The sequence below is a fragment of the Polyodon spathula genome, chromosome 34 (assembly GCF_017654505.1).
Source record: "Polyodon spathula isolate WHYD16114869_AA chromosome 34, ASM1765450v1, whole genome shotgun sequence".
Taxonomy (NCBI): domain Eukaryota; kingdom Metazoa; phylum Chordata; class Actinopteri; order Acipenseriformes; family Polyodontidae; genus Polyodon; species Polyodon spathula.
In genome coordinates, this window is record NC_054567.1 from 5,028,627 (window position 1) to 5,046,347 (window position 17,721).

Consider the following 17,721-nt stretch of genomic DNA (forward strand, 5'->3'; position numbering starts at 1 on the left):
TGTTCGCCAAAAGGCATGTGGGAGACTCCCCAAACATATAGAAGAAGGTACTCTGGTCAGATGAGACTAAAATTGAGCTTTTTGGCCGTCAAGGAAAACGCTATGTCTGGCGCAAACCCAACACCTCTCATCACCCCGAGAACACCATCCCCACAGTGAAGCATGGTGGTGGCAGCATCATGCTGTGGGGATGTTTTTCATCGGCAGGGACTGGGAAACTGGTCAGAATTGAAGGAATGATGGATGGCGCTAAATACAGGGAAATTCTTGAGGGAAACCTGTTTCAGTCTTCCAGAGATTTGAGACTGGGACGGAGGTTCACCTTCCAGCAGGACAATGACCCTAAGCATACTGCTAAAGCAACACTCGAGTGGTTTAAGGGGACAATGGCCTAGTCAAAGCCCAGACCTCAATCCAATTGAGAATCTGTGGTATGACTTAAAGATTGCTGTACATCAGCGGAACCCATCCAACTTGAAGGAGCTGGAGCAGTTTTACTTTGAAGAATGGGCAAAAATCCCAGTGGCTAGATGTGCCAAGCTTATAGATACATACCCCAAGAGACTTGCAGCTGTAATTGCTGCAAAAGGTGGCTCTACAAAGTATTGACTTTGGGGGGGGGTGAATACTTATGCACGCTCAAGTTTTCTGTTTTTTTGTCTTATTTCTTGTTTGTTTCACAATAAAAAATATTTTGCATCTTCAAAGTGGTAGGCATGTTGTGTAAATCAAATGATACAAACCCCCCAAAAATCCATTTTAATTCCAGGTTGTAAGGCAACAAAATAGGAAAAATGCCAAGGGGGGTCAATACTTTTGCAAGCCACTGTATACTGTGCCGTGAAAAAGTATTTCCCCCCTGTCTGATTTTCTGCATTTTTGCTTTTGACACTGAATATTATCAGATCTTCAACCAAAATCTAATATTAGATAAAAGGGACCCTGAGTGAACAAATAACACAAAATTTTGATACTTATTTTATTTATTTATTAAAGAAAGTTATACAACACCCAGTTCCCCCGTGTGAAAAAGTAATCACCCCCTTAGACTCAATAACTGGTTACACCACCTTTAGCAGCAATAACTGCAACCAAACGCTTCCTGTAGTTACTGATCAGTCTCTCACAGCGCAGTGGAGGAATTTTGTCCCACTCCTTCATGCAGGACTGCTTCAACTCAATGACATGTGTGGGTTTTTGAGCATAAACTGATTGTTTCAGGTCCTGCCACAACATCTCAATGGGGTTTAGGTCTGGACTTTGACTAGGCCATTCCAAAACTTTAAATTTCTTGTTCTTCAACCATTCTGATGTAGATTTGCTTGTGTGTTTCGGATCATTGTCTTGCTGGATGACCTAGATGTGCTTCAGCTCATGGACGGATGGCCTGACATTCTCCTGTAGAATTCTCTGATACAGAGCAGAATTCATGGTACCTTCTGATGGCAAGTCGTCCAGGTCCTGATTCAGAAAAGCATCCCCAAATCATGACACTACCACCACCATGCTTGTCCTTTGGTATGAGGTTCTTACTGTGGAAGGCACTGTTTGGTTTTCGCCAGACATAACAAGGCCTATGTTGGCCAATAAGTTCCACTTTTGACTCATCTGCCCATAGAACATCGTTCCAGAACTCTTGCAGAACATCCAGGTGCTTTTCGGCAAATTTGAGACGAGCATTCATGTTCTTCTTAGTGAGCAGTGGTTTCCACCTTGCCCAGCGTCTTTCTGATGGTGGAGTCATGAACACTGACCTTAGCTGACGCGAGAGAGGCCTGCAGATCCCTGGATGTTGTTGTAGGGTTCTTTGTGACTTCCTGGATTTTTTTACGCCTTGCTCGTGGAGAGATTTTGGCAGGATGGCCACTCCTGGGAAGATTCAGTACTGTCCCAAACTTTCTCCATTTGGACAATATGTGGTGTGTTGGAGCCACAGAGCCTTATAAATTGCTTTGTAATCCTTTCCAGACTGATAGACATCAACAAATTTTTTCCGGAGGTCTTCAGGAATGTCTTTTGATCGTGGCATGATGTTCCTCTAGAACCAGTGTGCTGACAACTTCACTGTTTGATGGTAAGGGCCAAAGTTAGTCAGATTTATATTGGGCAGGGCTGGCCCAAATCAGGCATGATTGTTAACCATAATATTCAAACAGCTGACCCTAATTATCCCTTTAATTGGATTGAGTTAACTAGGGGGACAATAACTTTTTCACATCTGAAGAGTGCATGTTTGATTGATGACACTGTACTTCATGTAAAGTTCATTTGTTTTGAGACTAAATTATAATAACTTTTTTTATATATATATATATATATATCTGGGCCCAATCTGTATAAATACGTTTTGTGCTTTTTTTTAAAGTTACACAATTCAATTATTATTGTTCAGGATGTTTGAATTTCCTTGCATTTTGTAAATGCCTGTATTGTTGTGTGTGTGTGTGTTTTACCCACTTGAAGTTTCCTGTGTAACCCTGGAGGATTCCATCTAAGAGCTAAAGTCTCATGGATTTAATCACTTATGCCAATAGGGCTGATGCACGTTTTGGAAAACAAAGTTTTTCAAATCAGTTGTTGGAAATGTTTGTTCTCCTAAACTTGTTTAGTATCACTGAGAATGTTATGATGTTTGGAGTCCTAACAAAAGTAAGCACTGTGCCACTCTTTAACCAGTGCTGTTTGTAGTTCAAGCACCTACTAATCTCAAAAACTGAATCTCAAAAACCTATAAATATCCTGAACGATCTCAGGTTTAAAACTGGGCGTGGTGTATCTGTATTATTTGATTAAGACAGATTTTTGGTAATACAAATGATGTTCAATTCCCTAAAGAAACAATAACTTTGTTCTCTACAATTCACTTTGTTATCTACTTAAAGCTTTTGTTTGGAAGGATGTCCTGGAAAAAATGTAATCCACATAATTACATATATTTGTGAACCTTACCATTCTTGTATAACAACAGCTAGCAATAATGAAAATAAAAAAAATCATAAATACATCGGTATACCACTACTGATACTGAAAGAACAGTGCTGTTGGATGATACAAAATAAGTGTTACAGTATGACGACACAGTCTCGCTATAAACTGTTAATAAACAACGACAAATTGGTTGGTACAGGTATAAAAATCTAGAACCAGAAATGTGTTCTGAAAAACAAGGACTGGTTCATTTCAAATTCACATCTGCTTGTATAGAATTTAAAATGACTGTACTGTACACACACTCTGTGTGTAAGGACTAGTACAGCACGCTTGTATCATCACTGTGCACACACTGTGTGTGAGGGCTTGTACAGCACGCCTGTATCCTCACTGTACACACACTCTGTGTGTGTGAAGAACTAGTACAGCACGCCTGTATCATCACTGCGCACACACTCTGTGTGTAAGGACTAGTACAGCACGCCTGTATCATCACTGCGCACACACTCTGTGTGTAAGGACTAGTACAGCACGCCTGTATCCTCACTGTGCACACACTCTGTATGTAAGGACTAGTACAGCACGCCTGTATCATCACTGCACACACACTCTGTGTGTAAGGACTAGTACAGCACGCCTGTATCATCACTGTGCACACACTCTGTGTGTAAGGACTAGTACAGCACGCCTGTATCATCACTGTGCACACACTCTGTGTGTAAGGACTAGTACAGCACGCCTGTATCCTCACTGTGCACACACTCTATGTGTAAGGACTAGTACAGCACGCCTGTATCCTCACTGTGCACACTGGTATCTTCTGTTAAAAACCTCCAGTCCATATTACTTGGTTTCTAGTATCAGCTCTGTAGAAGTAACATGCTGTCTAATACAGTATTCAGCAGTAAGCTATGGATTTTGGACTGCGTTGCAGGGGCAGGGTGTGATTCTTGGGTTTTCATACACAGTAACCTTGCTGACCTCTGTTCCATACACTAATATACTATTCACAAATATAACATGCTATGGCAGTTTATTATAAACATGCACTTAAGGTCTGAAAGAAACATTATATATTAGTTTACGTCTAATTGTCTTTAATTGAGCTTGCTTGGTGCTGGACAATTTCTGAGAACTAGAACGCACTTTTTGTGAAGATTTGCCTAATGTTACCTGAGGTAAAATTCCTAGTGAGTCAGTACCCATGGAATATGTATTTAATGAGCTCTACATGATTAGACTCTCTGTTGCAGTGATAAAATAGAGATTTTGGACATGATGAGAAATCAGGAGCAGCTGTATATCTTTTGTAGGCTATGCTAATGTGCAATTGCTTAAAATGTATAGGATAGAAACTACTGTACAAAAGAGGACTTGAAAAATGGGTTTAATGCATTTAAAAGAGACCTACTGTCACAAGTGTTCTGATGCAGACTACTGAAAGAAATCCCAGCAGCAACAACATAGGGCCCCTTGTGGTCAGAAAGAGTCAGTGTTTTAAAGAGACCAACCTTTTTTTCTTTTTTTAACAGTCTACAGTACAAGTCTCTCAGCATTGATTCTTTAAGGAGACAGAGAAATAAATAAAATGCTGCTTCATTTACATCAACCCTAATATTTTAAAACTTTAACATCAGCTCTTGGAATAGAAAACCCCCTATTCCCAAATTAAGGCGATTGTGTTGTCTGAAATGTGAAAATGAAGATGTTCTCATACCACATTTTAATAAAAATGTTTTAATGAAACCACAATATTTCTTTATTTGTATTTTTATATCCCTAAAACTGGTCAACTAATTTATACCAAGTACATCCAGGAATGTATGTGTGTAGATTTCCCTAACCGATACAAGGCTGTGTGATGAACACAGATAACTGCTTCAATGACGCCACACATGACCATTTCAAAATAATTGAAAAGGGGCTTTACTGAAAGACGTCATCCAAAAACACCAAGACTCACAGTTAAACTGAGAGGTAAAAACAAAAACCAGTAGAAACATATACATATACTGTTTCTAATGTTTGCATAACATATTTGTTCTGTATTTCAACCCTTTGGTCATCAATGCTTTGTACTTTTGCAACTTGATTTTCTACACCTCTTTTTGATTTGCTTTTTTACTTCAATGCCAGGCGCACAGTATGTAGATTATTTGTATTAAATGAAATGTATTGTTCTGGTTTAACTGGTTCTAAAAGACTGTGTGTGTATAGTTAAGAAGAAGCCCATGCACACACTAAACAGGGAGGAGTGCTGTACGCTGTGCTTTACCGCGTACACACAACACTAAAGCCGGGTCCAGACCTGAGTGAACAGTTGCTCAACCCAATTGCTCCCGAAATCTTGCAACTCAGTTGCGAGCAATTACTTGTGCAACAAGGTTCCTGCTTCTACAAGTTTCCATATATAAGTGACTCGGTTGCATACAATTGATCGCTCAGGTGTGGACCCAGCTTTAGACATGTTTAAAGTTGTATTCTTGTATTAACTTGTTTAAAAGCTGCATGGATGGCTTGCTTGTCTCTCAGTTCACTTTATTGTTTTAGTTTAATTCTCAGTATGTTCTTTTATTGTCTTTTATTGTCATTATAAGAACATGTACCTCAATGCAGCAGTATCTGCAATGCTTCCTCTGACTCACCTGACCCACTTCTGCTATTTATGATTTTTGTATACTTCGAAATATTCATTTTCTTTTTAATATTCATAAACCGATTTACATTTTCTCCCCATTCCTCATCCACTAAAAATATAATTTTCAATTTAGTTTTTGATCAAGCTAGTAATTAAACTTTGCACCAATCCTGCTTTTTTTGCCTAAAAACCACCTCGGCATTCCACATTAACCAGATGGTGGAACTTGAGGCTTTTCATCTGCCGCCTTTCCAGTCTGACAGAGAGCGGCAGATCCATACGCTGTTTCCGGTGCGGGCACTAGAGTATTATATGGATAGAACTCAGATTTGGAGGTAGTCTGAGCAGTTTTTATGGAAAAGCCCTGTCTAAACAGAGGCTGTCAAGATGAATTACAGACACAGTTAAGACTGCATATGAGCGAGCCAACTTGCCCCCTCCAGAGAAGCTCACTGCCCATTCTACCAGGGACGGGGCAACTTCGTGGGCTTTGTTCCAGGGCACATCTGTCAGGGATGGGATATTTGTGACGCAGCAGTTTGGGCTAATCCCCATACTTTTACGCGATTCTAAAGGTTGAATGTCGTGGATCCACACAACCCTGGTTTTGGAACAAGAGTGTTAAGGTTGGCCTGAAGCTCGACCCTTATAGGCGAGTTCTCCCTCACATTTTTAGCCCTGGTTACTTGTACTGGGGCTCCTCATCGTAAGACACAAGGTGGCCTTTGGCTCAGCCTTGTAGCATTCCAGTTGGTCTGCAATATTGCCTTGCGACAGCTTTGGTATTCATACCCATGAAGCAATGGTTACTTAATTTCAATAGGCAATTTCATACTTAATAGGGAACATTAGGTTATTATCAGAACCATGGTTTCCTGAAATAGAAATGTAACCATTAACCTTCAAGGTTGCTGCATACATTACTGCAGCAATCTTGAAGGAAAAATGATGGCAATGTTTGTGTCAGCAGTCTTTTTATGCCCTTGGGGGCGGGTGCGACTGCCTCACTGGCACTGTGTGGAGCTTTGATATTTCTATTCAGGTTAGATGGTATTAGAGGATTAATACCCACCCATGAGTTAATGGTTACATTTCTATTTCAGGGAACCAGGGTTATGATAATAACCTAACATTTTTCTTCCTCAGGCACTGGCGACCTTTACATTGTAGAAGGATCAATGAATGTTGCAAAATATCAAGACATTTTGCACTTTCATTTGTCACCCAGTGCTAGAAGGCTTATTGGATGGAAGTTTGTATTCCAGCAGGATAATGACACTAAGCATTCTGTGAAGTCTACACAGGAATTTCAGAAAAAAAGAAAGATTACAGTTATGGATTGGCCATCTTAGTCCTCAGACTTGAATTCCATTGAGATGTTGTGTATCGACTTGAAGGCTGCTGTTGCAAAAAGGAAACCAGTGTCGATTGCAGAACTTACGTGTTGAAGAATGGGCAAAAATATCTCAGGAAAGATGCCAGGAACTGCGCATGTGAAAATAAATTGGACCTGACGCGCCAAATAAACGGACTGCTAAGGGGTCAATAATGCCTGTTATGTTTCACAAATGTATTTGTCACTTGTATGTTGTATTTTTAGAAGTATACACTTTGATTTGATTAGTACACGTGTTTTATATATTGTCGACTTTGTAATTAATTTGTCACTTTCTAGTAGCTTCTCCACTCAGTCCCCTTGTAATGCCTTATTGGGTACTGACTAATTGAGTTACTGATAGTTTTACCCACCTGTGTGTGGCGGGTTTGCCTGCGCGTATGGAGGAGCGAGACTTTTTGACTTAATTTTTTGGGATAGAGAGCTAATAAAAAAAAATAAAAAAAACAGCCCTGGTGTCCTGACTTTTCTGCATGGCCACTGGAAACCCAGCACACAGTCGCCTAATTGTTGTCAGAAGTGGAGACGAGGCAGGTAACCCGGCATGCACTTGGAAGCTGGCAGGGGTGTAGAAGTGCAAAACTAAACTTGCCCAAATAATTGGCACAGGCAGAACCAGATTCGCCCAGCATTGATGTTGAAAAGTTGAGTGAAACTAGACTCGCTTAAATTAATGGCATGGGCAAACCAGATTCGCCCAGAATCGATTTTGAAGCATGGACGAAACTAGAACTGTCTGGGCTAGTCCAAAAATTCAGTGAAAACTGTTGAACAAACAGGTTTCGCCCAGTCGTCTTTTTCAAGTTCTGGGCCACTACAGATTCACTTGATTGTACGCGGATGAGTGCCGAAGAAAAACGGTAACTTCGGGATTCGCCCAGAAGCCCTTGGTGAAAATTAAAAAAAAAAAAAATTAAATTGCCAGACCACCAGGTTTATATATGTGTGTGTGTGTGTGCGCGTGTGTGAGAGATTATAACCTGGGACCTGTGATAAAGAGATGCAAAATAGATGCAAAGTAGGAAAAAATGTCCATAAGGAAAAAAATAAGCAAAAGCACACAAGTGGACCTACATTTGATACACATAGAAAATGACTGTATCAATATTCAAGGTCACTTCTTTAAATTCGGGAGTTTCATTAAAGGTGAAACAACTTACATGGTACATTATTTTTGCCTGTCACTTGGAAACTAAAATTTCCATCTTGTAGACCCGTATCCTTTTTCTTATTTTGTTCCTTCAAGAATTGGACCCCCCCCCCCCCCCCCCCCTTAGTGTTAAGCTATACCATGCAAAGAAGAGCAATGGAAAGGGTTAGGGGTGTGAATTTGAAAACCTTAGTTAGTAGTTATGCAGTCCCTTATCCGTCCAGATTATTTAAACATTGCAAAATCCAGTCAATGCATTCTTGGCTACCCATGGTGAGCAAACATTCTATTGCTTTGGAAGGCGCTTTTTGTCCAGTAAATATGCCTGTTCACTGAATAAGAATAGTTGGAATTTACAATGGGGGCTTTTTTAACCACTTAACCCCAAAGTGTTCCTTTGAAAATACTCCTTAATTCCAATCTTTGCGTGGCAGAACTGTCTAATAAAGACCTTGTTTGTATGCACAGTAAGGTTCTAAGATGGTGATGAAGATATCTTGGTGGAAGTCTACCTGTATTCTTTTAGCACTATGTACATCAATGTTTACCTGGCACATGAATAACGTTTTGCCAGTTTCACCAGGTTGAACGAATGGGTGAAATTGTCAGACTGATCATTTTTATCTGATAACATCATTTTATATGAAGTGTCTTCTAATAATTGTCAAATGCAGATATCGCTGCAAATTACAAACATGTGACCTATGACATTGAATAAAATACAATGTCATAACCCCACGAAAGATAAAACTGTAAAACAATGTTCTATTTCAACCGTACCAAACTCTAGCAAAGGTGGACCAATTGCCCTTGCAGTCTTTCTACTTCATCTCTAAATCAAAAGGCCATAGTTTAAAGCTCTATTAGACAGCCATGGCCTTATACTACATTGCTAGTTGGAATATATTTTGGCATGGATTTCACTTTGCTTGAAAGAGTTCTATACACCCTGCAACTCTGAGTTTTCCGGATGAAATGTTTGCTGTCACATGTCAATACACCTACATCCCCGTTGTGCGACCATGCTATTGCAACAGTAAACATTTCTATTACAATCTAATTTACAAGTCAAATAACCTTAAAACAATAACCTAAAGTACTCTAAAATAAGTGAAAAAAAAAAAAAAAAAAAAAAAAAAAATAATAATAATAATAATAATAATAATAATAATAATAATCAGAAAACAGGTCTGGTATGTTTCCCAAAGGTTTGCTTAACCGTCTAAGTTCTGATTATAGTTTTTTAAAAAGGGGACCCAAAAATTAATAAACAAAGCAATTAATGCTAAAAAGTGTGTTTTGAATGTGTTAAATAAAATAAACAGGGTAAAATAAAAAGTTATATTTTTTGTCATTCATCATCCACTGTGTAAACTTACACTTACAAAATGTGTTTAGTTTTCAGTGAACAACAAGATTCAGATTGGTCTCCCTGTAACCAGAGAAGGCTGTGCTATTGTACTGTGTCAGAAATCTCAGTGTGTGAGGTCCTGAGAGTCTCCGATAAACACATGACCGTGTGATGTGCAGGGCGAGTCATACAGTGGGGTTCATGCAGGTTTGCTTCATGGCTTCAAAGTCGCTGGTCATTGCTGGGAATTCCACAGGAAGCGTTGTTTTGGCCTATTGGCTAGGGGCTGGTAAGCTCAAGTAGACCTCTGCAGGGCTGGCCATTGTATTCCATAGGTCAGTAACTCACAATACATCTGCAGGGTTGGACATTGTAATTCATAGGTCAGTAACTCATAGACATCCGATCTCGAGTTTCTGGGTGTAGTCAATTTACTTTGGTCATGGAATTTTGTGGGAATTGCCATGGTGAGAGAGAGTAATTGGACATTTGTTGGGGACAAAATCAGGGGTAAAATAATTGGGCATACACTATACAAATTTTAATGCAAAGGCCTATAGGCTATTGGACAGCACTGTCAGAGCACACCAAAAAAAAACTCCTGTGACAACACGTCTCTGAAATTGAAATAAATGTCACCATAGAAGAGGGAGGTAACACAGGTCATAAGCCTCCGCTGTGTTTTGGGATTGAATCCGCCTCTCAGTGATTTGCAGTTGCAATGTGACCAAGGAGAGAAAAGTGGGGCACCTGAGCATAACATGTATTGTTATTCATCAGCAACATGTATAACACACACCCTGTCAATCCCCATGCTTTTTATTCTTTGGCTTCGTTTCAAATTGTGAACACAAAGTTAGCGTCAGGGTTATTACTGGAGAAAACATGCCTTTTAAAATATAATCTCCAACACACCTGTAGATATTATAGCAGTTTTCATTTTTATTTCTATTAAGGAAAAGTGCATTTTAAAATAATCTCATTAGTGGAAAAGTTGGTCCTTAAAGCTGTTATTCCAGTCTGTGCTACCAGCTCTACCTCTTTCTGAAGTACCTTCCCATGCAATCAAGGCTGTTAATTCTTCATCTGATCTCCTTACTTCCCCTGGGTGTGTTGTACAGCAGCATATCACTTAACTGCAACACAATGTGCAGAACCAGCCTTCTACACAGTGATCAACACTCAAAGCGAAGGAAAAAGTCCTGCTTTGTAAAGCTGGGAAGTGTCACCTCACTGTATTTTTTTTCCCAGCGGCAGTTGAAATAATGCGGGACCAACATGGCGTGACTTTCCTAGAATACGTTTTTATGGCGTTCAAATAGTTTTTTTAAAACCCAGATTTCTTTCTACTTATTTCATTTGGCTTGGTATACAGCCTGATAATCTAAAATGCCTACTATTATTCAACAGTTTAAGGACTTGCTAAGAAAAATAATTTACTCATACCATTTGTTGAGTTGACTACCCCACATTAAATATACCATTCAAATACTTCATCCATGGCTTGAAAGCTGCTCTAGAGCAGCACCCAGTTAAGATGAACCCTTCTGTAGGTGTATTACTGAAATGAGTTTAAACAGCCAGGCCCTGGTCTGAATGAGCTGATCACACCTCTCATTACACATGAATACATCTCACGAGTCTGTAGGGTTACCAATAGGAGCTGGTCATGCAGCTAGAAGGGATGAACAATGTATTTACCATTGAACATGAAACTCTTATAGACAACCAATAGTACTGGAGCCTATCAACTAATTGCCTATCAACTAACTGCCTGTAATATTAAACAAAGCAAGCAAGGCTCATACAGAACCAGTAGAACTGGAGCCTATCAACTAACTGCCTGTAATACTGAACAAAGGAAACAAGACTCATACAGAACCAATAGTACTGGAGCCTATCAACTAACTGCCTGTAATACTGAACAAAGGAAACAAGACTCATACAGAACCAATAGTACTGGAGCCTATCAACTAACTGCCTGTAATATTGAACAAAGCCAACAAGGCTCATACAGAACCAATAGAACTGGAGCCTATCAACTCACTGCCTGTAATATTAAACAAAGCAAGCAAGGCTCATACAGAACCAATAGAACTGGAGCCTATCAACTAACTGCCTGTAATATTAAACAAAGCAAGCAAGGCTCATACAGAACCAGTAGAACTGGAGCCTATCAACTAACTGCCTGTAATATTAAACAAAGCAAGCAAGGCTCATACAGAACCAGTAGAACTGGAGCCTATCAACTAACTGCCTGTAATACTGAAAAAAGGAAACAAGACTCATACAGAACCAATAGTACTGGAGCCTATCAACTAACTGCCTGTAATATTGAACAAAGCAAACAAGGCTCATACAGAACCAATAGAACTGGAGCCTATCAACTCACTGCCTGTAATATTAAACAAAGCAAGCAAGGCTCATACAGAACCAATAGAACTGGAGCCTATCAACTCACTGCCTGTAATATTAAACAAAGCAAGCAAGGCTCATACAGAACCAATAGAACTGGAGCCTATCAACTAACTGCCTGTAATATTAAACAAAGCAAGCAAGGCTCATACAGAACCAATAGAACTGGAGCCTATCAACTAACTGTAAAATTCAGTTTGTCAGCAAATTGTTTCGGAACACTTTTTTCACCTGCAACTTATTTATATACAGCGTTTGAGATTTCATAAAAACAAGAAGAACTCTATTGAGCTAGGCACAGCGAAAGAACTCTATTGAGCTAGGCATAGCGAAAGAACTCTATTGAGCTAGGCACAGCGAAAGAACTCTATTGAGCTAGGCACAGCGAAAGAACTCTATTGAGCTAGGCACAGCGAAAGAACTCTATTGAGCTAGGCACAGCGAAAGAACTCTATTGAGCTAGGCACAGCGAAAGAACTCTATTGAGCTAGGCACAGCGAAAGAACTCTATTGAGCTAGGCACAGCGAAAGAACTCTATTGAGCTAGGCACAGCGAAAGAACTCTATTGAGCTAGGCACAGCGAAAGAACTCTATTGAGCTAGGCACAGCGAAAGAACTCTATTGAGCTAGGCACAGTGAAAGAACTACTTATTTTACTGTTTATCCTATATATATATATATATATATATATATATATATATATATATATATATATATATATATATATATATATATAGACATAGACACACAAGTATGTATTTAACCAATACACAATAAATATCTTGTGCAGTATTATGGACTTTGAATGAATAAGGAGAAACAAGAACAGTTAATATAATACATCTCTTTACTAAAACATCCCTAATACCAATTTGTTGTACTGCAGTATACCATTCAAGACATAGTTAAGTGAAGTAAAACAGTGAAAACTTGATAAAGTACAGGCAAGTGTGGTTAAGCATGGTGAATCAATGTGAATGCATATAATAAGCACGGAACAAGCACGATAATCAGCAAAGCTAGTGTGCAACATAGCATTTGTGTGGATCTCACCTAAAACAAAGTTTTAGAAAAGGGGAGTTAAACAGGCTTATAAACACATGTATCAGAGTGATTGTTAACATACTGACATTAAAACACAAGAATGTCAAAGTGTTGTGGGACCCATGTGGGGAAACGTGACTGGTCGTATTTAAAGGTACTGGATCTAACACGGTCCATCTATTTAACTCTTGATGTAAACAGATAAGATGGCAAAATATTGATCAAAAGGCCTCCCAATAGTTTTTAAAATAAGGCTTGTTTTTATTATATTGCTGTTTGCAGTTTACACTTGGTTGCATGCCTGTGTGTTCTGCTATTAAGACCAGAAAGACAAACACTCAAAAGAAAGAGTTACATTGGCTTGTTTCTGGTGCTTTTCTTATATTCTAGTCCATTGCTTCGTCTACAGTGAAGGCAATAGACAAGCCTAGTCCAGTCAACTACACTTTGCCCCTGTGAATACTAGGTTGAGCATCAATAACTATACAGGGCAGGCAGAGACAGACTATAAATGCACAAGCAAACACAGAAAACACACCAACAAGAACACATATCTAGTACACTACCACAGTCTGTATCTGCACAGGCACTGGGGTTGGCATTGGTCCCATGCAATACACTCTTGATGATTAATCAACAATACTGGGCACAGCTGGGGTACCTGCTAGATGACAAGCACTGGCTACAGTGTCGTCAATCACAGATTCATCATCCAAGGAATTTCCCATCATGGAGGGCATGGTTTTTAGAATATGGGAAAACATTTTTGGTACTTGTGGTACTTGCATTACAATGCTTGAAATATAGCGACCGCTACTGTGTTTTATACATAACTATAAATGGAGTTAAAACCAAGGGTTATCTCTTACCACTTACTTGCACAAGCAACCCCTTTTCTAGTGCTGAAGATCTTTTAGTTCTCTGCATATCTATATTAACTGCACTATAGAAAAGCTTCTGTTGGTACCTAATTACTTGCACACTATTGCAGACCCCGTGCTGCACAGGGCGTGATTAGTTACCAATAAGCAACAGCTGTTTGTGATAAATCTGCAATCAAAACTGAATACAAAAGAAACATAACAAGCCAACAACTTAAAGATATTCAGCACAAAACAATGGGGAAAACATTGCTAAATCTAATACAAAGTTAAGCAGTAGAACATACTGGAAGTATGTCTCCACATTTGAAATATCAGCTCAGAATCTCACTACTTACCCACATAATTCAAATGAGTAAGGAACCTATAGTAATAGACATACTCCAGCGCTTCAGATTTATTTTTCATAGCTTTACTTTAAATTAAAGGGTGACATATAACCCACAGGGTTTATGCAAATCCACCAACTTGATTAATGACATGGATGTAATTGTTACTACTTTTTATGCCTGGAAGGCCACACTCTATTACAGGCAGGTTAAGTACACTGTTGAGCAATGCTATGGGAGTAAAACACACCCCACAATATCACCTTGAGTCAGCAACACAAACTAAATCTGAATTGAAAAACATCAAATAACACTGGTTTCTTCAAAACATATTACAGGAGAATCATTTCTGTATATTGATGAATGCTTATATACAAAACTAACAGGTAATAATTCTGTATGGTATAATTTGTACACTGTGATGAATGTTTAGCCAACTTGAATTCTACAAAAATCAAACTAGCACAGAACGTGAAGAAAACCCAGCTTGACTAGAGAGCTTTGCCTTAACTACAGAGCGCTTTTCAGTGTTACTACCGGATATACATGAAACTGAACCAAGTTGAAAAGAGAGGAACAGCATCAAAGCAGTAACTGTGAGTATAGGCCACTTCTGTGGCAATAAGAACCAACACTTTCAGCAAATACAAAAAGGCAGCAAAAAAAACACGGCAGAGCATGGTGGAATTGCACTGTGTAAGAAAGGGCTTATAGTGTGTGTTTAAGAAGGCTCAAATCATAGAGAAAAGTCGCCGGTACCTTACAAATATCATAACAGAATACGTTACAGCCACTGGATTTAAGGTGGCTCAGCAGAGGCAAACACTAGTTACTAAATCATCAGCGAAAACGTAGGACAGCTGTTTCGTTACAAACTTAATGCCAGCTAAATTCCAGTTCTGTCCGGCAGTAGTGCTCTCCCATTTTGTCTTGTAAGTTCCAGCCTGTGGTCCTAGTTATTCCTGTGGAAATCCTTCCTGTTATTTACTCAAAGGTCTCCCATCTCTTTCTTAGCTGTACCACTCGGCCCTGCCCTGCGACTACTATGTCGTCCTTTGTTACATTTAAGAAATCTTCGAACGGGTCTCGTGGCTCCTCTTGCGACTTGGACGGGGGTAGCGGACTGTCACTCCTAGCGTGGACTGGCTTTGGGGGGATCAGAGGGTGGTCCAGCAACGTTTTGGCAGACTCATGAAGGCTGGTGCCACTACTGGTGCTACCCAATCCCATCGCCTGTCCATAGCTGGGCGGCACTGGGCTTGGGCTCTGATGAACAAAAGCTCCGCTAGCTTGTCCCAACGCAGAAGGCTGACCAAACATTCCTGGAAGAGATGGAGTGGCAAAGTGAGGTCTAGCTGGTGCTTGGAAGAAACGCGTGTTAGGGGACATATAGTTTGAGCTAAAAGGATTGCGTGCAGGGGCAACATAATGGGTGCCTGGTGGAGCGGTTGCAGGGTAGTGGAGGCCAGGCTTAGTAAATGGATTGAGCGATGACGGTGGAAACCGAGCCACCCCAGGAGGAGGGTATCCAAGCTGATGGCTGTACGTGGAAGCCGGTAAACTAAAGTCAGAGGTAAATAAAGCAGGGCTGGAGGACACTGTAGGGGCTGACACATTTCCAGGGCTTGGCGCTTGACTGCTACTCTGGGAGACTACGCCTGTGACCAACGGATCTAAAAGACTTAAGAGGTCCACTGGTCCAACACTTTCTGAACTGACTTTAATAGGCTTCATAATATCAGGGGCACTTGAATCCATAGGCAAGGGTGACGCGTTTAGCGCCTGCCTGAATTCATGACTGCTGGCTTTGGTACCAAAGATCTCCTGTGAGAACCCAGAGACTAAATCAGAGCTGGATGAAGTCTTCCCAGAGTCTACTGCTCCAGCTAGGGGTGGGTGTTTCCCCACTCGTGGCACTGGAACTGGCGGGGGCAGAACCTTGCCCAGCTCTGGGGTTCTCCTTCCATGCGGTCGAGGGATGGTAATGTTACTCTGGCTGCCGGAGAGGTGCTCTGTCTTCTCCAACATGCCCTCTATGCTCGCGGGGCGCTGCTGTTCAGAGGAGATGGCTGGATGGACAGCCAGGGGCCGCTCCGAGGAGCTGAGGGAAGTGTTGGGGGGGGTGGACATGTCATCTTGACCCACGCTCCAAAGCTTGTTGTAAGGATTGGAATGCTTCATTCCTGGTAACGTTCTGGTCCTGTTGTCTGAACCTGGGTCCATTCGCTGCACAAAACACAAATAGAGAACAGCTCAACAATTTTGTTTTTTGAATATTAACATGGGTTTAACGCCAATTTCACAACCTTTCATACATTCTTCAAAACGATCAATCAGAATTCAGACAAAGCTAAAAGAAACTAAGCAGACACACATTTGGACAGTGCCTTCTTAAGCACCCTTTAAACTCCTCCTCATTGTTTCCATTTCTTATAAAACAGTACAATATGTTAGCTTATTATCAGAACCCTGGTTCCCTGAAATAGAACTGTAGCCATTGTCGAATGGGATATATCTCTTACAGCCTGAATCACCTGAGCACTTATATCAAAGCTGCTCCTTTAAGAGCCCAGTACGTGTCAGATGTCGTCTCCGCCCCCAGGAGAGAAATATGAATGACGCATAAGGCTCACAGCCATTTTCATTTCTGGCCGCTGTGTTGGAGTGAATGCAGCAATCTTGAAGGGTAATGGTTACGTTTCTATTTCAGGAAACCAGGGTTATGATAATAACCTAACATTCCCTTTCAAGCACGAAATGTATCCATTACCTAATGGGACAGAATACCCAAGCCGTCGCAAGTGAAGGACTTGCAGCACCGGCAGATGTGCTAAAAATGAAGATAACTGCCTTTAGCATTCTGTGCCCAAGGATCGAAGAGGATCCATGGCATATATTCCACAGTACAGTGCAGGAGAACCCTCATGCAATGTATATGCTACAAGGTTACACCGAGTACCCTCAGCATTTAACACCAGAAGTCCAAAAGAGGATGTATGGTTAACTACCCCAGGACTTAAAGTGGAACATAATAAAATGTTGTTAAAAAGCAGAATGAGTGGCTGCTCTTAACACGCTGGTCCCAAAACCAGGGTTCTGCTGATCTATGACATTCAGGTCGGTAGAACCTGGTAAAAGTATGAGGCGTGGCCCATAAAGCATTATTGTAAATGTCTGCGACAGACACTCCTTGGAATAATGCCCAGGAGGTTGCAAGGCCTCTTGTGGAGTGGCCTTCTTGGAGGGGTCAGGTTGGCTAGATCGTATGCAGTCCCAACCGTATCTACAATCCACCTTGACAGCCACTGCTTAGACCTGAAGCAAATAAACAACTGCTCTAATTGCCTTAAGTGTGGAGGGAGATTTCTCTAAAAAAGTCCTGCAAAAATTGCAGTATATCTGCCATGGGGCAAGTCGTGTGGTCCAGTTCACGTGACTGACACCACATCAGGAATACACCCCATTTATAGCCATACTGACAGCGTATAGAATACTCTTCAGATTGAGAGCGTGTAGACGCTGCTCTGGCAATCTGAAGAGTCTCAATGACTTGGTCAGATAACCTGAGACGGCTCAAATGTCTCC

At 40.5% G+C, this 17,721-nt stretch overlaps 2 protein-coding genes across 6 annotated transcripts in view; one reads left to right on the top strand and one right to left on the bottom strand.

The window, feature by feature from the left end:
- LOC121303609 (protein crumbs homolog 2-like) overlaps positions 1-17,721 on the top strand; it is a 96,869-nt gene that overhangs the window by 71,929 nt on the left and 7,219 nt on the right. The window lies entirely within an intron of this gene.
- Positions 12,712-17,721, bottom strand: part of LOC121303610 (DENN domain-containing protein 1A-like) — a 313,333-nt gene continuing 308,323 nt past the window's right edge. For all 5 annotated transcript variants that reach the window (XM_041234403.1, XM_041234405.1, XM_041234402.1 and 2 more), the window contains one exon: positions 12,712-16,362. In XM_041234403.1, coding sequence (XP_041090337.1) covers positions 15,121-16,362 — 1,242 coding nt within the window. In that variant the 3' untranslated portion in view covers positions 12,712-15,120. The remainder of the gene's footprint in view (positions 16,363-17,721) is intronic.